This window comes from Saccoglossus kowalevskii, chromosome 3 (assembly GCF_978046115.1).
Source record: "Saccoglossus kowalevskii chromosome 3, keSacKowa6.1, whole genome shotgun sequence".
In the NCBI taxonomy this organism is placed as follows: Eukaryota; Metazoa; Hemichordata; class Enteropneusta; family Harrimaniidae; genus Saccoglossus; species Saccoglossus kowalevskii.
Window position 1 is genome coordinate 37,452,093 of NC_140643.1, and position 26,661 is coordinate 37,478,753.

General features: G+C 33.8%; 1 protein-coding gene across 2 annotated transcripts in view; it reads right to left on the bottom strand.

The window, feature by feature from the left end:
- Positions 1 to 26,661, bottom strand: part of LOC100372547 (S-adenosylhomocysteine hydrolase-like protein 1) — a 54,132-nt gene that overhangs the window by 13,205 nt on the left and 14,266 nt on the right. Inside the window, exons 2-5 of one of the 2 annotated variants that reach the window (XM_085497159.1) lie at positions 12,182 to 12,401; positions 2,253 to 2,399; positions 1,169 to 1,256; positions 860 to 960 (exon numbers count right to left, since the gene is read on the bottom strand). In XM_085497159.1, the coding sequence (XP_085353285.1) occupies positions 860 to 960; positions 1,169 to 1,256; positions 2,253 to 2,399; positions 12,182 to 12,265 (420 nt within the window). In that variant the 5' untranslated portion in view covers positions 12,266 to 12,401. Of the gene's footprint in view, positions 1 to 859; positions 961 to 1,168; positions 1,257 to 2,252; positions 2,400 to 8,713; positions 8,857 to 12,181; positions 12,402 to 26,661 lie in introns of those variants that run through there. The other variant, XM_006823768.3, reaches the window with a different exon arrangement.

Genomic DNA, 26,661 nt, shown 5'->3' on the forward strand with positions numbered 1-26,661 from the left:
GGTGACTGTCAAAGGTAATGAACTGATCTGAAGTAAGTATGACTATCACCAAGTCTAGGTGAAAGCTAGCTGTTTAAATTCACATCAGACTGACTGTAAAGTTTACTGACCTGTAACTTAGTCTCATGAAGGAACAGCAACGTACTACCTGCTGTACCATAAACTTATAGATTAAAGCAATTACCCACAATGCAATGTTTCTAGGTATACATTTAGGATGTTGAAATGATTACTGCTCTCTACGACAGCAACATCGATACACATGTCAAATAGAAGTTTCGATCAAAAGATAATTAGTTGTGGTTATCGAAAATTCAGTTTCAGTGATTTTCAAAGCTCTATTAGAAGCACATAACAGCTCAAAAGCTTACAGTGTCAGTTGTTGAAGCTTACAAGCCTGTCATTTTGACAGGGTATTTATGTAAAAGATTCTAATGGGACAAACATGGAATATACAAACTTGATGTAGACAATCAGTTTTTAACGTCACTCGCTCTCCAACGTAGGTTGATATGCAAGTACAGGCGGAATTCCAGTCACATGACAGATATTTCCGGAATGAGCAAGCTATTATTTTAGAACGTCTGACAACACAAAAGTGCTAAACAAAATATGTGCAGATCTCATTGAAAGAAGAGTAACCATGGTAACTTGGTAAGAAAATCAAGTGAAACACGAATTCATGCAACAAAACAATGATTTGAGCATGAATGATTTTGTTATTGTATATATGGAACTCTTCAGAAATAAAGAAAGGTAGCCTCTAGTATACTGGAACTTAATAAGTACATTCCGCCAATACCATCACCATGATAACAGACAATTGTTGAAAAAGAAATGTGTTACAAAGCAAACTTACTGCTGCTTGAGCTGTAATATGAGTACACCCTGTGATTTTTGCACCACTCAATGGTTTTTCCGATTCTGCTCGCTTACGCAGCGCCATCAAACCAGGCATTTCTATAACCGTGTAATAAAAGAAAATTGTTGTTTATTTTTTAAAGAAATGTTACTCAATAAAAGGTCTTCTGTAGTGAATGATATTACTAGTATTCGAGTATTTTGTCAACAGTTATTGCAGGGTGTTAAAAAACATAGGGTACACAGTAATGAAAGCAATATTTCTTCCTGTCATCTAGAAATTCAAGAAATCAGAGAATACCATTACCTTGTTCGGCAATTTCTATTTCTCTTCTTCCAAATTCTGCCTGATTAATATTCTTAACACAAAACTCGCCACAACCTTTGCTATTTTCCTGTAGATAATAATCAACATACAACAAATTAACATGATTATAAAGAGATAGTGACTATTATGAACAATGCACAAGCAAAATCCAGTTTGGGGCTGACGCAAATGCTTAATTTTGATGCATTTTAACATTAATTGGTTTTCATTCAATCGCCTTGAATTTGCTCATGCAATGAGTCTTTATACATATGTGTGATATATAAAGTTTGAAATGAATGGTTACAGCATGTTAGAGATATGGTCCTGGAACTGCGTTAAATCACAATGACCACTAGTTGGCCATTTTGTATCCAATCTGGAAAAATATGATCAATTATGTCCAATGGACAAATCAAGTTTGAATAAAATATGTCCATGCATGACTGAATTCCGATTTTGTCTTAGCATAATTGATTTTCAATAATTGATAATTGTTTTTTGGACGTCTAAAAGTGAATGAGACAAATGCACATGTATGATACAACATTTGATAAATGTGTAAAGTTTGAATGTGATCAGTCTATGTATGACTGAGATACAGGTATGGACAGATTGAAGGAAGGTGAAACTGTAGGTCAATGTTTTTGTACTACGTATGAACAGGAACCTAACAAAATTAAAAAGTTTGTGCATGATGGCCAAGATACTAGCGTAACCAAAATTACAATTTCTATAATTTTCACAATTCATGTTGTTTCAGGCCAGCTCACAGTAAACGTAATTTGTGATTTTGGTTGAAAAACTGCATGGAAACATGTAAAATAGTTTTATTTCAATTCAAATGACACCCACGTCTTCAGTTTATATTCAGTATATAATTGAATTACTAATGATTTTTCATCAATATCGAATAATACCACTAGCATTGAATTTCATGATATTAGAACTTGTAGAAACATAGAACTTGTAGAAACATACAACAATAACATGCTTCTTGCCACAGCACATATTTGATAATTTTAACACTTCCTTTCTCAATCCCCTTCATCCCTCTTGCTCACAAATGCTAACTGGTTCATACCTGCAATCTCTCTCTGGGTGTCAGCCCATCATCGTCTGAGAAGCTTTCTGTATAAGATCCTGAGCTATAACTATCTGTTGATGAGAGGGACAGTGAACGACTTCTTGTAACACGTTTTTTCTTTGCTGCCATGTCCCGGAACTGAATCTGAAAAATAAGTATGCATAGTATTATAGATCAGTTTATAAAATGAAGTGAAAACTATTCAGTGATTTAGGAAAAAAATCATGGATGTCCATACATATAATTTCATACTTCAAGTTTGTTTTATCATGAGATAATATTCTAGAGCACTCGAAGTTGAGTTGCCATGGTATGTTTTGACCCGATATTAAAGTCTAAAATGCCATTTACCAATCAGAAATTGTTTCCAGCACCTTTTGAATATTGCAAAGAATGATTTTGCTGCATGATGTTTTTTCGAAGAGATAATTAGCACTTTTTAAAAAGTAAAACAAGTACTAAATAGTTTTAACAGCTTTTAACTTTGATATCAAATGAAATGAAATACTTTACTTATTCCTGCAATAAATTTATCTCTCCCCTTTTCTTTATAACTTATGTGGGTGTAAAAGAAAAACAGATGTAAACATGTTTTGCCACCCTAAAGGGGTTTAAAAATGGTGGAGTTCAAACCCCCCTTGTATCAGCACCGACTATTGCATCACATAGCCTTAAAGGAAGAATATATGTAGCATAGACAACAAAGGCAACCTTTATGTTATAAGTGCATTGCCGTAATTTGAGCGCCACACTTAGAAGTATTTATGTTTATTTAAATTCAAAGTACCCAGGCACACAAGGTGCATCAAATTTTAAAGTGCCTGTGCAATGCCCACCCTCACGTTTCCCATTTTAGATCTGTATCCCACTGAAATGGGCAGTTATTGATTTTTTTGCTGAAAATGATTACTCGTATCCAAGAAAATTTGGGATATTTCTCGTGTTGTAGCCCATCTATCCTGAAACGGTCGACTGTTTCCGGATTTCCGACTCTCGGCGAAAGTGCGCCACCAAATGCCAAAATGTGAGAGAAAGTCATACCACTGAGCCGTAATAACACTGGTCATTCAGTATACATTTAAACGATATACATTTTTTCAGTCGGCGTTTTTTTCTTTCTTTTTTTGTTTATTTATTTATTTTTTTTTGAGAGAGAGTTTTTACATGTTGTGTTGTGGACAGTTGCAGTGAAACGTATAGTCATAGTGTAAGTATTCACACGTTTCTAATCGATCCGAAGGTGCGACATCAGTGGACGAAAGCCACTTAACCTCAGATTCATTTTTTGAAAAAACTGTCCTCGTCCATGAAAAAAAAACTAGGTTTAAAGAGAAACGCTGACAACATAAACCTGGCGCAACACTTTTGAAACAAATAGAAAGAGAGACGTCCGGCAAGTGTTTCAAATGAGTTGACTTTTTTGCGATCCTGATTATCGTTTTATAGAGACCATTTAGTCCCTGTTAAGTAAAAGGTAGCAATAATTTCGACAGTGACACGAAAACGAAGCGTCGGACAAACAGGAAATTACACAGCCCTTACACACTGCTAATTGTTTTCATTTTCGAAGGCTAAAAGTTTCTGAATTGTGTTGAATGTCGAATTCACACCTCTGTTCTTTTTTTACCTCCATGCTTGCAGCTTGATCTGCGTAATAATTTCTGAAATAAGAATCCAGGCTTGGTCAATGTGTTTCCACCAAATAAAGTTTTAATATATTATAATTATGACAATCACACCATGGATCACGCTAACTCGAATCCACTATGAATTTATCTGTATGTGTGTCGATCTCGATTATTATTGTTATCAAATTAAACGCCGCTTTTAACGCACTTGCCCTCGTTGTGACCCGACGCGTTCACCTATTTCAACAAAATTTCAATTTATTTCCACGCGACTGTCATTTATTTAGTAACTGTGATTTGTCGTTTTTTTTTAATTATTTTATAGTGATCACTATGGTCTAATGTTTAGAATGTCAAAATATGTTCTCTTTTATTTTAATTTTGAAAGTTTTACTCAGACGATCGATGAAATAAAACAGTGTAGTGACGTGCCTAGTAACCTGCTAAATAACGAGATAATTCCGACGTCAAATTCTATTTTGTCCAGCGACAGTGTACAAACGTGCGCCGCTGACGATCACGGTGACCAGCTACACCAGAACGAACATATTTCGCATCTAACTCAACTCCATGCAACAAAAATTGATAGTATGTGTTCATTATTGTCCATTCCTCCTCGACGAACAAGTACATAAGTGAAAATTTAGTCAAAGACGAGAAAACTGCAGAAGAAATTTGCCTTATTTACACGTATCGGCAATGCAAGCTGCCATGCGACTTCCCCTACTGACGTCACAAGGGGAATTTCTGTATGCAAATAAGAAGCTAATGAGGAGCCTTGTTTTAAAATACACAAAAATAAAGTTGCCGCAGATTGAGTTTAAAACACTTATTTTCACTTAAAAAAATAATTCATGCTTAGAAACATAAAGAAATAATAATATTTATGTATCAATGGATAATTTTAGGCGTGAAAATAGCAGCCATTTCACAGGCACTTTAAGGCAGTTTAGTTATATTGACCTATATATAATGTTAAATTCAAAATATGTTGATTGATTCCAAGACACAACTAAAACAGAGATTAGCTCCATGCTCAAGCAAGTTCATACATATATTACAATGTACATGTATATATTATTATGACATCATACAATACGATGTATCGCTTGTAAAACATGTAAAAAAGTGTGATAATGTGTTTTGATGATGTCATGAACAAATTTAAAAAGTCAGTTGCAAAATTTTAGTTGTTTCAATTCTGACTTTGTGACACCAAGCAAGTTTATCAACTGAATCCAGTTTTCACAACAAATATACTGCACATGTTAAATTGCAACATCGCCATGTGCAACTTCATCCTTAGTGTTTTCTTTAAGTTTATCAGAATTAAACAACCACATAAAAAACAATACAAATGACACCATGACACCAAGACATCTACAATATCCCTGAGGGTAGTGCGATTGACATCTACTGACCATCTTGCCCTTCAATTTTTACTTTTAGGGAACTCATCACATTCCCATACAGTACCTAGAGGTAATGTACGTCTAAATATACAAGTCATTGAAAATGACACAGTCCCCGTTAAGTTCTCTTTGTGCTCGTCATATTAAAGCGGAGGGGTTGTCGCGAGCATGTCCTTGAAACTTGAGTTCCAAGTGGCGTATGCAACAGATTGTTTATTTACATCAAAACACGTGTTTCGTGTCATAGTAATATGGCCAAAATAAAAACAGTCGTTATTCAGCAATCTTTGATCTGATTATGAAACACACTGATATGTATGATGTGTGTGCCAAATACGAATGAAAATGGTACATAAATTGTGGAAATATAGTAGTAAGGCCAAAAAGTCAGATGGCTGTCAATCGGCCATCCTTGACCAGATTTTGAAACGAATTGTCATGGACATGCATCCTAACATGTATAAAGTACATGTATGTGCCAAATTTGAATGAAAACTGACAGAGCACGTCCAAGATACTGCATAAAAAAAACAAAAACAAGATGCCTGCCAGTCGACCATCTTTGATCCAATTGCAAAATAAATCGTCATGGACATGTATCCTAACATGTATAATCTATGTACCAAGTTTGAATGACAACTGACAAAGCATGTCCAAAATACAACATTTTCAAAAAACAAGATGGCTGCCAGTCGGCCATTTTGAATTGAATCGCTAAACCACTGCATGTGCATATGTCCCACATAAAGTACTAGGCACATGCAAAGAATGAACGGAATCGGTCCACAGGATTCTGAAATATGACGTTGGAATGACTGACACACGGACAGACGGACACACATACAGTCGGACAGACAAACTCAGGAACTCACGGACGGTCGGGACATGTATGCTAACATGTATGATCTATGTACTAAATTTGAATGAAAACTGACAAAGCATGTCCAAAATACGACATTTTCAAAAAATAAGATGGCTGCCAGTCGGCCATCTTTGATCCAATTGTGAAATAAATCATCATGGACATGTATCCTAACATGTATAATGTATGTACCAAGTTTGAATGAAAACTGACAAAGCATGTCCAAAATACAACATTTTCAAAAAACAAGATGGCTGCCAGTCGGCCATTTTGAATCAAATCGCTAAACCACTGCATGTGCATATGTCCCACATAAAGTACTAGGCACATGCAAAGAATGAACAGAATCGGTCCAAGGGATTCTGAGATATGACTCCGGATGGACGCACGGACGCACAGACACACAGACGGACGGAGACCGAATTATAAGTCCCCGTTTTCGGACTTCGTCCGAACGGGGACTAAAAAGCAAAATAAATTTTACGATGATGTACTAGTACTTTCTCATAAAAAATATGAACATATTCAATCCCATTATTTTATTTCATAGTCCCTCTATAGACCAATATGGTATACAATGCAGGTTCTTCCATGTAGGACGAACACAAATCACCCATTTTTCGTGTCTATTATCAAACCTTACTCGGTCAAGTCAATGGCCAGATTGACACAACATACATGTTGAGTTGTTACTCGGTGGCCGAGGGGAAGACGTGTAGTGGCGTGAAGCTAGGCGATTTGGTGCCGTACGCGAGCGCCGGTTCGAGTCACGCACGCAGTACGTATTTACTATAATTAGACATAGTCTTTACCTTGCCGTTTATTCGGTGTTATTTGCTTACTATAAATGTACAAGGGCTGGCAGCATAAGGGTTAATATTAAAATCTGTTTAATATGATAGACTATCTCAAAGTGCATTCCAATTTTTTTTTCTTTTAAAATCTTGGTCAGCTAACAGTTCCTTCACTGTCCATGCCCGATTCATGCATGCAGTTGCATGATTTTTGTAGCATTCATGACATGCACGACTACAAAATGTACTGTCTAAAAGGCATGAATTTATGCAAGATGCAGTCAATTTCAAGACTGGCAAGGATTTTTTTAAACAAGGGAACAGAGGAGCAGCGCCCTCATGCCATGGCCATGCACTCCTTACCCTGGGAAGCAGATCCTCTGGCAACCATAAAATTCTGATTGACCAGGGATTACATGTGGACATAGTCTTCAACTGTGACCTGTCTGATTAATTAGAATGCTCCATTTTAACTTAGAATTAACAAAAACTCCTCCCCCACTTGGTGGCGCCTCTTAATTGCAGTGCTTCCTCTTGCAGTTTCTTTCTAGAAAAACCCTGACTGGTGTACAAGACTGAAATATAATCTTGAAATGAAAATGGTTTAAAACTTGTACTGGTAAAGAAATTCACCTTTAAGACATGAATTGTGCCACAGCCTATAAATCATAGGACAATACATGTCTGCATTCATGTCTCTGAATTTACCAAGAAAGAAGTAATCAAACAGAAATTTGTTTTTCTTCATAAGGTCAATAGAAAAAAAGTTCCTATAAGCTAACCTACACCTATTTTTTATTGTAGGACCCTAATTTTGTTTTTCAGTCACAAAATTGTGCCAGGCTTTGTGGATAAGATTTTACAACAACTTTAAACATGATTTATGACACTCATATCTGCAAAGATAATATTCTTTTAATGGCCTCTATTTTTATGCAACATTTAATTTTTGTGTGTATTAACAGTTTCCCCGTATTCCCCAACCAGTATTGTATCATGGTAGAGCTTAAAAAATCCATTAAATATTTTGAATTTAAAATAACATTCAAAGCAGTTGGCAAAATAAAAAAAAAGGTTGTTCCTATAACAGGCTTTTCAAAATTTTTTTCTTTATAACATTTTTAATTTTTTTCTTGCATATAAGGACTATTCAATCTGAATACATATATTATTTTTTTTAACTATATATTTATTGCCAAGAACTGATAGAAATGTTCTTTTTCTAAAGATGCAACAAAATGTTACTGTTACCTGAGAATAATATACAAAAGAGTTAAAAAACCACATTTCCAAAAAAATGTTATATCAAAAAAAAAAAAAAAATTCGATATCGTACGATTAAACTAGAGGAAGAATGAATGAAAACAAATCGAACAAACTAATCAGCTGCCAGTCATCATCGTATTTGTGATTATCTGCCGATCGATGGCGCTGTCTGACGTAGGTAATACGCGGTTAGGATGAATGACCGATGAATTGATAGCAGTGTCCTTGAAGGGGTCACGCTATCGCCAAGCCGTACTGTCCCAGTTGTCACGAACAGTTTAACATTACAAGTGACACCACAGTGGCCATTTCGCTGTGGTTTTAACGACAATACGTCACTTACATTCGTGAGCAAAGTAAACATAAAATAACGAGTCTATGACTCAAGAGCGACCGTCATTGACAACCATTCAAGGCGTGTCAAAATAGATAACTAAAATAAACTATTCATCGAATGATACGCCGCTTAGAATCGTACTAACAACTCCGAACTCACCCGACTAGTTCCTTCTGGGTGAAGCGGTTTTGGCGCATCTTTGGATCGTGGCGACAAAGCGTGTTCTCCGTTCGTTCCAAAATCGACGTCGTTTTCCGCCATCTTGCTACGTGATTTTTTCCCGAGCTCCAATACTCCTTAGGTTATTAGAAAAAGCCTAACAACGATTATTAAATTAAATAATTGCCACTTAGTTTCGGTACTAAATATATTAAATCCATTTTTGTATTGTATTGAGAGTGGAATTACAGTTTCTTAAATAACACTGTGCTGTTCTGCTTCGTGCTGTCATTGTTACCAAAAATAAACTGGATAGTCATATTCCATATCTACATTCCGCTAAGGATTCTACCGGCGTTCCGGAGCTCACGGTGGCCGACTGAGGGCGGTCGATCAAACTACAAAACAGATGTTCACAATGAAAACAAAGGATATTTAAAAGTAGAAAATTGTCAGATTAAGTTAGGCTGAAATAAAATAGGTAGGTAAGTTATGGATTCATAGTTTTGTTATTGTGATGTATAAGGACACTACGAGAGAAAAAAAGAGAGCAGAATACCGAAATGTGAATGAACTATTAAATTTGTAGTTATTTTTAGTTGCTTTATTTTACACTATATTTTTACCTTACTGTATCCCATAGCAGATTACAGTTGCGTAATAAAATTTATTATTATTAAAAATTAAAATCACACTTGACATTGAATCTCTTGGTAGATGTCAAAGTTTCCACACCTCACATACTAAATCTCTGGTGATGCAACTTTTTTAAATGAAGTAATTGATGATGAAGATGATATTTAAAGACATGTTATCAAGTAATTATAAGATTGCACTCCAGTGTGTGCAAGAGTGAGATATGCGATGATGGTCTCACACGAATTGAAGAAGTCACATGAATTACTAATGATCAAAAATTAGCAAGAGTTACCCTCCCTTACTCGCTGTGAGCCTTCATCCCTTGTCTATTTCTTACACTAGATACCAGCTGATACACATAAAGACATATGCACTAGGTCAGAGTACTGGCTTATTCTTTCTAGGCCAATGTATCTATTTATCACGTTCTTAAAACAAGACTGAGACAGATGTCTTCATCAGCCATTATTTGAGAGGCAGACAGAAGGTCTAAATTACCCCTGATCGCTGATTGATGGTAAGATTGTGTGTGTATGTACTATGTGTGTCATAGCACGAGAAGAGAAAAAAATGATAATGGTTCCTCTTGAGGACTTGTATCAGAAACCCTTGTGCCATAGATCCATATTCACCTTAAGTCAATAGTTGTCTCTCCTACATTATTTTGAATAAATATGTGGATTTAGGTTACACGTATTTAGAATTAACATTTTTGTTGAGATCTTGACAGATTAATTACCAGCCTCCTAGGTGTGATTTTGGATATAAGGTAAGTATGACTTAATAGATCTTAAAATAGATCTGGTGATAATCTGTCATTTTACATCACGGAGCCATACTTACCTTACTTTACCTCACTCGTCACCTGTCACTATCTGTAGCTTTTGTCTTGGAAATTTGAAACTGATGAGCTAGAGAGCCCTATCCAGGGTTCCGGTTATTGGGGTTGCTTTTACTCTGCCTTTTTATTCTCGACTGCGATGATTTCGGATTTTGGGTCAAGCTGTGCCCCAAGAGTTCTCAGTCAATACTCTATTGATTGGTGTAAGGTAAGTATGGGCTTCACTATGTAAGATGACAAATTATTACGTTCATGATCTGATTTATTTTGCTATAAATGTTGGGTTTAAAAGACAGTAGATCCAAGAAACTGATGCATGGTAGTATGCAGAAATGGTTCATGATTTATTCACTGTACTATTACCTTAAAAATTAATCAAGCATATTGGCCAAAGAGGAAAAAAAAGTTCTGTTTCTGGTCCAAAGTTACTTTTAAAAACGATACAGTGATATGATTTTTTTTATTTTTAAATCTCATAGAGAAACATCAAGAAAGTTTACCTGTGCATAATGTGCCACCAAAAGCAGGCATATTCCCCTTATTTTTTTTTCTTTGTTTAAAAAAACAAAAAACAAAAACTGACACATGCGATGACAGAAACAGATTTAATTTTGTTCAACCTGGTTTTCATATATCTACATACCGTTAAATGTTTAATATATTTAAATGAATACTTTATTTTCGCTGTAGCGATTTTCAGTGAAAATAAAACCCAGCGAATCTACCTTTTTCCTATACATGTATTTTACATTCAACTCATAAAAAATCTGTAAAAATAAATTCTATACAAAACATCGGAAAAAACGTTTCAGCAAAAATTAATTCCAGCTAAAATAAAGTATTTTACAGTAGCCTGTGTATGCAGTTCTTGTTGCTCTACATAAAGCAACTGTCGTTGGCACCTATTAACACAAACCATTAGGTAGAGAGTCATGGATGCTCTATTTCAATGAGCATTTCAACAACAACTCTAGCTCAATAAAAATTTGGTATTTATAATTCTTAGAAAACATTTTTATGTATTTATCTGTAATTTCTTTTTAGGTTTTATACTGCATGGATCTAATTTCTCATTGCCGAAATGTCTTACAAATTTTGTTTAGTTTTGCAATTTTGTTTAGTGAATAATAACAAAGTTGACTTTTAGAATTCAAATGATTAAATTTGATTTGTAAATTATAAACTATCCATGCATGGACTCAAAGATGTTCATTCTAGAGAGGCTCACATAGGTACTCAAATTTTAAAAGTTTTTGTTTGGATGTACAGTATGTGCAGAAGATGACAGCCAATGCAATGATAAAAATCAGAGTTAAAAATGCAATTATCAATGTACTTAAAAGTTATGCATTATTATTATTATTATGCATACTATAAAAACATTTTGAAATACCTACACATCATTTGAGCAAATTCATAACTCATAAGTAGTAGTAGTCCAGAGTTTTAAAATCCGGTTTGGTCCCCGAAGACGAGGGTGGCCGGATTCACCTTAAACTAGTGGCAATCGCTCTTACCCCCTCCCTCCACTTTGCACGATTTAAAGCATCCCTCATCCTCATCCCAACCTTCCCACTCTCCTCCTCTACTTGCATCTTCCACGTCTTCTTTGGCCTTCCCCTTTTCCTTGGACCGCTCACCTCTAAATCAAGGGCCCTTCTTAATACATGCCCATCCTCCCTCCTCAGCACATGCCCGTACCAACGTACCCCATTTGCCTTCGCCAACCGATCTACCGCTTCCTTCAAACCCAACATCTGCATCAAGTCCTCAGTTTTCTTTCTGTCCATCAACTTCACCCCACACATCACTCTCACCATCGCTCTCTCTGTCCTCCTTTGTAGAAAATTACTTTAGCTACAGCACCAACAACTGTTTGTGAATATTTGCCAAATTTACATGGTAGCTAATTTACTGGAACAAAAATAAAATGCTAGCAAAAGAAATCGTTATATATTCATCCTTTAACTCTATTGACTCTACATTACCTTTTTGTGTTCGGTGTTCTCCTCGCTGGGCACCTTGAGAATTCCACGCAGCTCTATATTGCAGTTCGTCATTACTTTACTCATCTCTGTATTGCTTGTAACTTTGGTATGTTGCCACAAAATTGTAAATATAATATCACACTAAATATATAATTGCACCAATATCAGCACCAATCAAATATAAAAACAAACATCTGTTGTCGTTCAGTTTTAAAACCAGCTGTGGTGAAGGAAGGAAAAAATAACATTATTGCCGGTAATACATTTTTGCTGGTACATTTATCTTTGAAAGTTTTTAATATACATACCAACTACCTGGTAACCACATGTACATGTATATGAAGGACTGTACTTGCTCTATTAGAAGTACATATCCAATAAGGTATGCATTGTATTTATTGTATAGCAAAAACTATTTTAAACTCATGGCATAATTGAAAAGTCACTGTGGTCCTTGAGATATGATTGTAGAAACTTTCATGAAATTCCCCCCCCCCCCCTATGTCCTAATGTCCTAGGAATGTCCTAACCTTTTCACCCTCAGACTTTCTCGCCCAAATTTTTCTGCAGTTTTTTCTTGTATTCTTCAATATTTCACGAAATGAACCCTAATTTTGTAGCCAATAGACAAAATTTGAGTAAAATGTCAGTTTTTACTCAATAAATGTGACTATTTTTGTCTAAATCTTCTCAAGGAAAATGCAGACTACAAAGCAGACTATTTTGTGAATTTGTTATTCTAATAATGTTTGTTTCAATTGCACACATATGCTGATATGTACATTTCAATAATAGTCATAATAATCTATATATTTACTCTATTTTAATTAATCACAATGTAAAAACAGTGATGTGTTATGAATTCCTTGCTTTTAGAAACATTTCCGTACATATAATAATAATAATAATAATAACTTTATTGCATCCTTAGAAATACAATGTTTCTATCAGTTAATAGCGATAAAGATTAGTTGTGATAACTACTACAACAAAAAAAGTTAGTTGTTAATATGATAAAGCAAGTGTTACATATCAAATGGCATTTTCATTCCTTGATTGAAATGCATTATGAATATAATTGCCAATCTTTTTTATTATTATATCATCTTTTGAAGTCACCAAGAAATTAAATTTCTGGAGATCATCCTGTGTTTCTTCTGGAAATGTAATGTCTTGAATGATTTGTTGGCGTATTACTTTATATTGTGGACATATCATGACAAAGTGCAGTTCATCTTCTATTTTATTCTGTGTACATTGTTTGCAAATTCTATTTTCAGTAGGTATTTTTGGTTGCGTATGCCTCCCTTTTTCTATTGCTAAATTGTGATTACTAGTTCGAAATTTTGTCATTGAAATTCTTTGCTTCAAATTCAACACATCCAAGTATTTTTCAAAATTATAAGAGTCTTTGAATTTTTCATAAGTTTTCAGTTTTGTTTTTTCAGTTATATTTTTTCTCCAGAAATTTATGTATTTTTGTTTGACAACTTTGCCAATTTGCTGTATATGTTTTGTTAACCAATCATTCTGTTGTTCTTGTGAAAAGTTCATGTTGTTCATCATTTTTTGTATTGAAGAATACCATTGTAAATTGGATTTCTTTTGTTCAAGGTATGCTTGTTTTGTGATATTATTGTCTGATAATTTACTGATTCGAGTCCAATATTTTATTAAATTGATCCGAATGTCTACTAAGAGTGGGAATTCTCCTACTTCAGCTCTGCATGCAATGTTTGTCACAAATTTGTTCAATCCTAGTAGTTGTTTGTAAAAATTCAATTGTGTTTTTTCTGTTATTGTTTTGTCCCACTTGTTGTAATCTTGAATTTCATGACCCCAGATTTCAGACCCATACAATAATATTGGTTGAATATGAAATATATCATAATATCTATATTAAAAGCACTTATGTGAAAATCATGTTAATTTCGCATTAACCTATCACATTAGTGCGACAAACATAAATGTCACCAAAAGAAGTATTATATTCCTTGGTGTGCCTCTTTTGGAGATATGGTCTTGATACTCTTCAAGAATAAATTTTAGATATAAGATGATATATTATTTGATATATTTAAGATTTGATTTGCCATGCTAGCTAAGATAATCACATGTTTAGCTTAAAAACAATCAAGCACTGGTGCTGATGATCTTTTCCTGTCTTGGCATGGGCTTGAGATTGTCTATACCAATAAACAAGCTGGTTGCTATACAGCTGGTAGTGAGAGAAAAGATTACATTGCTTAATCTGCCACTAAAGGTTACATAACAAAAGATGACACATTTAAAACTGTATTAAACATAAATACATAACTTAAATGAACTGTCAAAACTAGGGTAAGTCAAAGAAGCGATAGACAGAGAATAAGGTTGGGCAGTCAGGGACTGCTGACGATAATTTATTTATAAACCGGCGCTTGGTTGGCGCATGCGCAGAAGCCATCATATGAAAAACCCCAGGTTTATAGTTCCATGCTGTGAGGTAATAAAGTACCTCAAAAACTATAAACTACAAAGCTCAAAATCTGTAACTACAAACTAAATCTATAAAAACTACAAGCATAAAATAAACAAAAAGGGAGGGTGGGTTGGGGAAACAATGCCTGCGGTGCGTGTCGAGCCAGCTAGCCAATAATACCCTCAATCTGTAATGCTGCAATATATAGTGCTAAGGTGTTAGCCACGCTACCTAAGATAATCACACGTTTAGCTTAAAAACAATCAAGCACTGCATGGCGCCAATGATCTTTTCCTGTCTTGGCATTGGCTTCCGATTGTCTATACCAATAAACTAGCTGGTTGCTATACAGCTGGTAGTGAGGGGAAAGATTACATTGCTTAATCTGCCACTAAAGGTTACGTAACAAAAGATGACAAACTAGGCTAAGTCAAAGAAGTGATAGACAGAGAATAAGATTGGGCATCTTTTCCCTCACTACCAGAACATAGCATTTTATAACTTGTAATAACTTGTCTGTGGTGATCAATCGTCCCTTAATAAAACATTGTCAGCAGAAATCTGCATTTTATTTCGGTGCATTTAAAAATACGAACTATGTTACTATTCAAAACTTGGCCTTGGCCTGTTTGATAATGATAGATTATCAATGTTGACAGTCATATTTCTACAAAGAATCTGTTTCTTTCGACCTAATGTAGCCTGTTTATAATAACAAGTGTTGTCCAGGGAGGATATGCAATAGGTAGTACTGGTACACGTAGACCCGACTTGCATGACATATGCGTGCCCCTCAGAACGTATATGCAGAGTGACACGCACACAACAGTGTTATGGCTTTTGCATGCCTATACAATCATAACTAAATAAATAGATGAAATGTTGAAGCACATTAAGATTTAATTTAATAATAATTGGTTAGACGTAAAGCTAAAATGCAACTCATTTTATATGGGCTCCAATGCTTAAATGGCTTCAATGCAAAAAATGCAATATTAACCATATAATAATGTTGCTCTGAAACCATATGGAACATTGCCAGACACTAATAAAGGTCATTATGATGCTATAATACAGATTCAAATGATATAATTGTATATCTTATGAAATGTCATGATTGATCTAGTTACAGTGATATAAGGCTTTATAATAAAACAACTCATGGACAATGATGTCACAGCAGATCACAAGCCATCGTGTTCATTCAGTGAGTGACATTTGTATTGTCGGTTGGCAAAAATGAAAACAAATGAAGCTACAGTGCTATAGGATGATGTGATATTCACAAGTACAAAAATAATCAGTAGGCTTTTGTTCTAAAATGGCATGCTTTAAACTGTAAATCTAAATATCTGAAAAATTCAATGGCAGTATATAAAAGATCATTTCATGCGTTTTCATTTTTGAGGTTCATAAAGTAGACGATTCATTTTACAGTTCCAATTCTGCTTGTTTGTATAGTCATTCATGAATGTTAAGGTACAAGCCATTTGGTTGGTTCCCTTAAAACAACATGCACACTCATTTGTGCTTTTGCAAGCTAGAAAAGTCAGCAATGAATGCATGGTTTACCATGACTAATGTCTTGTGCAAAACCATAAGGTACCACAAGAATATGGGTTTCAACCATGCACTGGCTTATCAAAGCAGTGATCACAAAACAAAGCTATGCACAGTTTATATGCAGCTTTTTATGAACTTGAGGAGAAACAATTGTATATGGAAAAGCTGTAAATCTATTGTTCTTACCTCAAATAGGACTCTTACATCTTGATTAAAAATACAAAAAACTGAATTTACAGGAATAAAATGGACTCAGATTGGCAGCAACAACTTTCTTGTAACCAGTACAAGATTAGTTGAAAAATGTTTGGTTTTTTTTTTGGGGGGGGGGGGGGGATTAACTCTGCACCTAGGGAGTCCTAACTGTGATATGCAAATTAGACACCTGTATTTTAATACTGTAACAAAGCATGGAGCTCCATGAACAAAGGGAGTGTGGTTGTCAAAAGATCAATGATTATGTAAGAAAGCATTTAAGTTAATACTAATCTATGAAAATGTGTTTTGAAGCAGCAAATTGTTTAATGTAGATGTCGTTGTGATCTACTGTAATTCTAAAGGTCAAAGTGATACACCTTTAGTTATGGTGATATACTGACCGAATAGTTGTATAAAGGTTATGTGTTGGCTGGTCATTGAGGCATGTGAGTTGATTCTCTCTAATCTTGCCCTGGACACATTCATTTGACTAAGTAGTTTACCTTAGTGGAGATTAAATTCCTTTCCAGTCAAGCAGATTATATGTTTATATATATATATTTGGAGTAGAATATAATGTTATCAGTGTTAGTCTCTAAGTAATGTTCTAGTATGTTGCATATGCAAACCAACTGATGCGAAAATCATAAATTGTAAGATGTCAATGGTGCAGTTGGGATTTGACACACCTTCTTTGTCTTTATTGAACCATGGAAGGTACTAAAACAGAGTACTAACAGAGTACCTTCCATGATTTAACAAACAGTTTATTACATACAATGTATATTTTTAGTGGAAGATATGTGTCATCCCTTTCTAGCTCCATGGTTTCATCAACAAAAAGCAAAATATAGGTGGGTATTCCGTTTTGATTTCCTATTTGAAAAAGTTAAATAAACTATTTTGAATTTATAAAATAATACAATACCATACTTATTTATTCTCATCACTGAATTATATAAATGAGATAGGTATTTCATAACATGAAGTCTATATAAGCACTTCCCCCGCCCCGCAATTGAGGTTTATTTATCATCTACACTGACAAAATGGATGCACGCTTATTGACACAAATCTATTACAGTCAAACACAAACCTTAAAGGGCGGCAGTCATTGTGTCGCGTCCTGTTCGATATGGGACTCATAGCGACGTATACAACGTGTGTAAAATACATTGTTCATTTACATGAAATTCGAACACGCGCTGCGAGACAACCACCACGCTTTAACCAATGTTCCCTGAAAGCCACATCCATTAGGTAAATTTGAATCTGCGCCAGTGACTTTAGCCTCCCCATTGAGTTTTAGGCCCACTCATCCAGGGTAGGGACTGACCCCCTTTTTGGTGTACAGCCCTGGCAGCTTTTAACACTAAATCTGCTGATGTGTCCAGGGCAAATATCACTACTACTAAACCACTAGTGATCAGTATTGCTTACAGTAGTGATGTTCAATGCAAAATATTTCTGACTGATATTTTAAATGGGGGCTATATGCTAAATGTCATCAGTTTGTGTGCTCAAATGTTTTTTTTTGAAAATATATTGATAAGAAGTGTGATCGTTCTGTCGGTTTTGAAAATCATTAGTGGCCGTAACTGCAAATGCATACGCTTTGACGTCACGCCTGATTAGCATATGATTCATAAATGTAGTACCATAAAATTATGATTTTTCTATTGTTTTGATGCTCATAGTTGTATGTTCATGTGATAAAATGGTTATCATCTGATATCACTTATTCGTAGAGATGGATCATGCTCTTGTCGTCATGTGTTAGTATTATTATATAATATAAGTCTCTTGTATCAACCAGCTTGAAGAATATGTGGTATACCGGTAAGGTGATAACCACATAATATCCATCTGATTTAACTACAGCGGCCAGGACAAAATGTGTAGTATTCTGGCTATAGACAGTATATCAAAGAAATCCATGGAAGAATATACTTGGCCAAATTGAAGCCAATTGAGTTGTGCAACTAGCCGATTTGGTCGGCAGTCTCAATCACATATGTGGGACTTTCTATAGATAGCATTTACTTTCTCATGGATGATTTCTTTGATGTAATGTAATCCAAGCGATTTGAGTATCCCTTATCTCATTATATAATATATAAATATATATATATATATATATATATATATATACTGGTATATATTATATGGCTTCTATTTCATAGGAGGCAGAATTTCTCTACATTTCATTACAGTAAACTATTCACTTGGGTTCTTACATGAAATTTCATACTCATAAATGCATTTAAAGCATCAAACACTTATAATTTAGTCTTTAATTGTATTTATTCCTGGTTTTAATAAGCTTATTTGCATAAATAACTTACTTCAATTAAGTGTTATTAGTCAGGGCTAATAAACTAATATATTCATATTTTCATGGACTACTGGTCATAGATTATTTAGCTCTGGATTCTGACAATAAATTTCCTGAACAAGATGCCAACTATGAGTTGTAATAACTACCCAGAGAGTTTGAATTTTATGTTGTAATTGCTTGCACATCAGACAGGCCGACAGTCAGTTGGCAGCCCTGGGAGATATATCAGTGCTATCAAGAGTCCTTTATATATCATTTGACAAATTAAAAACGCACTGTGCAAAAAGATATATATGGCAGTGGATGGAGGGTGGAAACACAAAGTGGATCAGAAGGTAGCAGTCAGATGTAGATCTATCCTAATTGAACTTCTACTTTTGTTATATAAATTTTGTTCTACCCATGCTAATGAATATTACATAGTCAATATGGAATGGTAACAGTAATGGTGCCATGCAGTGTGTTATTTATAACTGATCCAAAACATTGAAAAATGGTTGCATATGATGAATTAACAGAATGAGCAACCTTCATTCACATCATTTCAGAATATAAGGAATTAAAATGTGTTTCATACATTCCTTTAAAATGAATTGATTAATATTATATAACTAATTATATCAGTAATAAGCCTCTATTATTTGTACACGTATTTAAGATAAGCATTTTTTTGGTTTGAACTTTTTATCTCATTAGTCCTGAAATATGCAACCATATGTTACAAGCAAGATACTATAATTACCGAAAATAAACATCACAGAAATAAATTTAGTTCTATCCACAGAAATATGTAATGTACTTGTGGAGGTACGCTATATGATGAGAAATATTCGATGACGCACAATGTTAAGTTGGCCTGATTCTCAGTGTGCTTGTATTGGTGAAATGTATGTATATGTTTTACCGGTAAAAGTCAGTTATACCAATCTTTGGGTAAAGCAGCATGCATGTATAAATGATATATACATGTTCAACAAATTAATTAACATACCTGCAAATATCAGCATAGAAAATATGTTTGGACATTATTTTTTTAGTTGCACCATTGTTGAAGCTAGATCACGCTTTTGTCATGTCGTGAAGGTCAACTTTCAATCCCTATTAGGACTTCCTGTGCATCACCGATTGGTGTATCATTGATATCAGATTGAACTACAGCCCTAACCCATTAAATTATTTGCATTATTTTACATCTAGTATTTATCACAACTTTATTTTATCAATTATTTACTTTTCTTGTACAAAGTATAGTTACAAGTAGATGAGAGCGCCCTCATGCAGTGATCACTATATTTAAAAGTTTATTTCTGCTACAATGTATACAGAAGCTCCACAATAATTTTTTAGTGCACGCTTTTATATTTAATATAAACGATGAATTTTACACATGTTGTATATAACACATGCGACTGTGGCATTTCAATCAGATACTGTAAAAGGATTAATTGTTCACTAGGTTTTAATTTTGCTTATTTCGCTGACTGGAGAATGCGCTAAAATAAATTGAGCATAGAACACATTATCTAAATGATAAAACTGTGAATTTAAAACCCACTGAATATGCCTGAAATGCTAAATCAGTGAAATTTAAACCCAGTGAAAATTAGTCATTTTACAGTAACTAAAGATGAATACCCGATAAAATAGACACAGATATTAAATCACTAAGAAATATTCACAAGATCAGAGAAATGTTGATGAAATGTTGAAAAAAATGAGCATATGAATACTTAGAACAAAACTGTCAAAGCATGTTCTGAAAATAGTTAAGGGCCCTGAAAATTAAACCAACATGGTTGCTAATTGGCCATTTTGAAACAAAATTTGAATAATATTGTCCAAGACATGCATTTGAAATGATTGATTGATTTTTCAAATTTGTTTGTGATTATAGTTATTTTTGACCAAGTGGCCAACAGCCTGTTAAATTTTATAAAATCCAAGCTTTATTCTTTCACTACACAGGACTTGTCCCAAAACATGTGGTTACTTAGTATATTAAAAACTTATAAAGATAAATGTACCAGCAAAAATATATTACCGGTATTAATGTTATTTTCTTCCTTCCTTCACCACAGCTGGTTTTAAAACTGGACGAGAACAGATGTTTGTTTTTATATTTGATTGGTGCTGATATTGGTACAATTATATATTTAGTGTGATATTATATTTACAATTTTGTGGCAACATACCCAAAGTTACAAGCAATACAGAGATGAGTAAAGTAATGACGAACTCTAATATAGGATCTTTGTATGAGCAGAAATTTGTAATCCTTTATGGTTGGGGAGGTATTAAAACAATTATGTTCACAATAGTTCACATTAGACCCTCATCAGAACCCACTTGGGAACCATTCGGCTCATGCTGAAATCACGTCCTCGTTCTTCTTATTTGACCCAAACATAGCAAGCGGTATCTATATGTATATGATGCTAATAATAATGCCTTTATTGAAATCATGTCCATTTGCTGTTAGGGTATTTATTATGAATCACAACTATGTTCTGTATTCATTTCATTCATTACTACAGTATCCAGCCATATCTATTTTGTTCATCGCCTTGTCATACTAGTGTGAGGGGGGAAAGGGGGGTAGCTGGTACAGTTTTACGGGAAATAAAAAGGGCTTTTTAAAATTTACAAGGAAAAAAATAACGTTTTTACAGTTTACAGTGGAAATTGAATTTTGCAGTGAATTGTGTCATCTAGTCATTTTACAGTTTCGAAAATGAAATTTCCCTGGATTATTCTTTACGACTTTTTTATTTGGATGTAAATTCTTGTACGTACCGAGAAAATGACACATTTTTACAGTGTACGAAACAAATATTTGATTGATTACGTTGTATGTCTAGCCTGTGATTACAGAATTATGGAATTTATTTTTTCAATTTACGTTGTACGAACAAAAAATATTGCAATTACGTTGAATGAAAATAACCCTTGCCCCCCCCCCCCTCTAGTGTGAATCAGTATATGTTCTCTTAAGTTCTCTCTCAAGTTCACCTTTGAGGGCATGATTTCAGTTTATGTCTAGAGGTCAGACAGGAAATCTTAGCACTCAGTCAAGATTATTCACACACACGCGGCATTGCCGCACATGCAAACTCAGTCCCGATTCTTGGCATGTGCTAAGATCTGTGAAGGCCACTATTGTAGTACACTACCGGTACTAAACTACACTACAATTATGTTTGTTTGTACAGCTACCGTAATACCGGTATGTCCTGACTGTTCATTTGGGGTTTAGGGTGTAATTGTGCAGATACACATGTGTGGAGGTTGTAATGTACAGTTGCTTGTGTACTTTAAACCTAACTTTCTTTATAAATAAAAAAGGCTTTAAATTTACAGTAGAGACAAGGAACTGTGGGATTAGGCTGTCAATTAACATTCATCTTGAGTAACTATAGGTATCAGCACTTAACCACAAATAACTGTCAAAACTTGCAAACACCGGCCCACACAAATGACCATATGAAAACACAACTGGTCACGCAAGGAAGTAGTCTTATGTCATTAATTGTAATGCTACATTACATATGTGTTTATGTCTCTAAAGTTAGTAAACACTGGAACTGATCACTCAAGATATTTTTATAGAGATTTTGTTATATAATAAATCACACAATTGTTCTAGACTAGTAATCTTGCAAACATTTCCAGTTCAGGGCAATTGAAAATAAAATAATTATCAAGGCCTCATTAGTCACTTGGAATTTCAGGGTTAATTTGTGTATCATAGTACATACTGGTAACTCCTCATTGATAATGACTGCTGGTAATTACATACTTTTTAGACAAATGATCCCAAACTTAAGAGACATTCCAGACATCATATACCGGTATTTTCGATTTTTTTTTCTGGCGGATAATTCTACATGAGAATGCACAGTTTATCACTTGTTATTCTTTCATAGTACTCCGATATCAATATATTTTCCCCCACTAACATTATGATGTGTAATATTTATTGGTTTAACCACATGATATTTTGTTTTAATAGTTTGACGTCAGTAGCCGTTGATTGATAATACCACCCGGGTTTTGTATCAATCCATTGTGCCATAAGTTTTCGCAAGTGTCTGTTAACTTCTAATGTATATTTCAAAGAAAATAATGTGGCATAAGTGTGGAATGTGGAATTATTGCTGATTTAAAAAAACAAACATATATATATATCACTGTGCACTATATATGTCCAATGATCACCATAGTATTTGATGGTCGCAATCTCTTGGATGGTATCTAGAAACTAAATTATAGTTTACACGCATGCAAAGCACATCACGATGTAATTTAGGGCATTTTCTTTCAAAAGAAAATAAAAATTATGTTTTTCCTGTTTCTCAGGCATGCATTGGCTGCTTCTCTTTTCACATAGATATTGTGTTTGCAAATGTTTATTGATCTATTTTTATAGTCAGCACATAATAAAGAGAGTGTTTTTAAGATATTTATTAGAATTTGTTGTTCATTTGTTACTACATGGTTGTGTCTTAACAAAATTTGGTCGATCATGTCACTGACCATTGACTGCCATGCTTACCGCTTACATTTCTGAGTATATATACATGAGTTTGTCAATATGGACCAATTTGTTTGTAATTCTTGGAGTGATATACTGTAGAAAACTGGAAGATTTGGACCAACTTCTGTTAGCATGTACAAATGATGGGATAAAACGTTGTAGTATGTCTATATGCATTTCTTGCTTTGTATTATGACACACTATAGAGTTTAATATGCAAATCATGTATGAAATAACAATATATAAATCTAAATTAATTGTCATTCTCAACTCTAACAATAAACTTATACATGAACTGGTTTAATTAACCATAACTCCCTACTAGTCATGCCTTAAATGGTCGCTATATTGGCGAGTAATTGAATGGCTCTCAAACAATTTTATACTCTTTTTTTTTTAGCTGTAGTTTTAAAATATATAGCTAATGATTCATTGTTTCATGTAATTAATTAGGCATTGAATAGTCAATGTAAGACAACTAATGTCAGTTTTGTTCAAGCCATGCTGATGTCATTAGCATGTAACACCAATTGCCCCATTAGTTCCTGGGATGCAGAAGGTGTCGCCCTCTCAGCTCAAAGTGTCAACTCGCGACTTATGATGTTTCTCTGCCAGTACTGTTTTGATAAAGCCTTCTAAAACTCACTGCAATGTAAACAATCCTTTTTGTGTTCCTCAGCCAGCACTGCTTTGAAAAAGCCCTATAAATCTCACTGCAATGTGAACAATCCATCATTCTGAGCTCTAGTTTCTAACTGAGCAGTTTTCCAGTCTGTCTGTCCTCAATTCTGACACTTGTGACTTAGCGAGGGGGGTCATTGTATCGGAACAGCACTTACAACGACATGTAGAAAACAACTACATCCTGATTGATAGCACGATTAGTACTAATTCATTATTTTGTTTTGTCAATTTTGTTATACCTTTAGTACATTTTATTCTAAATCCCTAAATAGAGATGTATCATTTGTCCATAAAGTGAAAGTAAAGAATTAGACAATAAATCTCACATCATTACCATGTGCATTGATGGGTAAGGCTCCAATGAATTGACTGAGTTAATAGTCCATAAATTAGAGACTAAATGACTCTGTACTGCCAATTTTTCGCATGATAACAGGGCAAGGACGGGGATCTGCCTAACAATGTGTGAGAGGGAGTCAAGTTCATTTAAGTGAATATTTTCAGATTATTACCATCATTACTGTAAATGCATTAATTATTCACTGAGTTTTATTTTTGCTATTTTAGCGAATAAGTAAAATCCACTAAATTAAATGCACATGCAGAATAACAGTAAAACTCATTGTTTTACTGGCAAATCTTTGAAATTAAAATCCAGTAAATATAGTGAAACTATTAAAATAGTGAAATTAAATGTCAGTGAAAATAAATGGTTTTACAGTATCATGTATACTTAATCACATTTTAATTTAGTCACGAAAATTTAAACATATGTTATGTTAATAAATAAATCTGCTAGCATAACGAAATATTAATAAACCAGCGAATATTTTAACATATTAATGGTTTGCATGCCAGTATAGTTAAATATAACAGAATATTAATAAATGCCATTATAACAAACACAGAATAAAATTTGTAAACACATACCAAGGTAACATGAATAGATCAGTTTTGGTAACATTTTTTTTATTAAATATCTGATCTTTTTCAATTGGAATACTGGAATACTGATTTATCAAAATAAATGAAATTATATCATAAGTGACATCAATTTATTTCTTTGCTCCAAATTATTATGTAAATGTAAATCTCATTCCTTGCCTCATGAAAATTGTCTGTGGAATTTCTATTGAATTGAATTCTACTGAATTACAACTGGAAACACTCTACTAGGAGAGTGACTGTGCTCGAAAGCAGCAATTATTGGATTCTAAGCTATACACTTCTTGCTTTAGTTGTACAGTGGAAAATACAAAATAACATGAATACCCAATCATTACATCGACACCTTAAGTGCAAAGAAACATATGACAACAAGAGATACACTGTCCAATTTGACATGTAAAATTTACATATTTTTGTGGAAATACATTACCAGACAGTATGAATTTTTATAATTATAGTAAACTTTAAAATAGTATGATATGTTGGCCTATAATCTTCCTTATACTAACACATGGAAAATTTCTTTAATTTGCATATTTTGGGGGAATGCCCATCCAAATAAAACATCCATTCTTGGATTGAAATGCATGTGAAATTCACATTTTTGAGAAATATCTGTCAGATTTGATTGGAATATTAGGAAAAGGACCCCTAAGTTGTTTTTTCTTTAAAAGTACATGTATAGTGAATGCATAGAAAAAACGAATACACAGACATAATGTATATATAACAAGCAGCCTCTTGGCTGAGATAGCTCCGCTGTTAGCAATGCACATTCCAATTAAAGAACAGAAGATATCATTAGAAAATGAACAATATGCATAGTATCAATGCAATGGGACTTGCTGTTCTCAACAAGAATTAAAAAATATCACTTTTCACCAAAGTGACAAAAATATTCATCAAAATTGGAGCATTGAAGATATCATCATACAAATGAACAAATCTGAGAGAGGTCCACATGTAGTACCTATATATGTAATATCAAACAATTGGACTTGCGGTTTTTAACAAGAAGTCGAAAATATCAGTTTTTACCAAAAATGACAAAAATATTCACCAAAATTAGAAAATTAAAGATATCATCATGAAATGAACAAATCTGAGAGAGGTCCACATGTAGTACCTATATATGTAATGTTAAAGCAATTGGACTTTTGTTTTTTAACAAGAAGTCGAAAATATCACTTTTTACCAAAAATGACAAAAATATTCATCACAATTAGAGAATTGAAGATATCATGGAATGAACAATTTTGAGAGTGGTTCCCATGTAGTACCTATATATGTAATATCAAAGCAATTGGATTTGTGGTTTTTAACAAGAAGTTGAAAATATCCCTTTTTACCAAAAATGACAAAAATATTCACCAAAATTAGAAAATTAAAGATATCATCATGAAATGAACAAATCTGAGAGAGGTCCACATGTAGTACCTATATATGTAATGTTAAAGCAATTGGACTTTTGGTTTTTAACAAGAAGTCGAAAATATCACTTTTTACCAAAAATGACAAAAATATTCATCACAATTAGAGAATTGAAGATATCATGGAATGAACAATTTTGAGAGTGGTTCACATGTAGTACCTATATATTTGTAATATCAAACAATTGGACTTGCGGTTTTTAACAAGAAGTCGAAAATATCAGTTTTTACCAAAAATGACAAAAATATTCACCAAAATTAGAAAATTAAAGATATCATCATGAAATGAACAAATCTGAGAGAGGTCCACATGTAGTACCTATA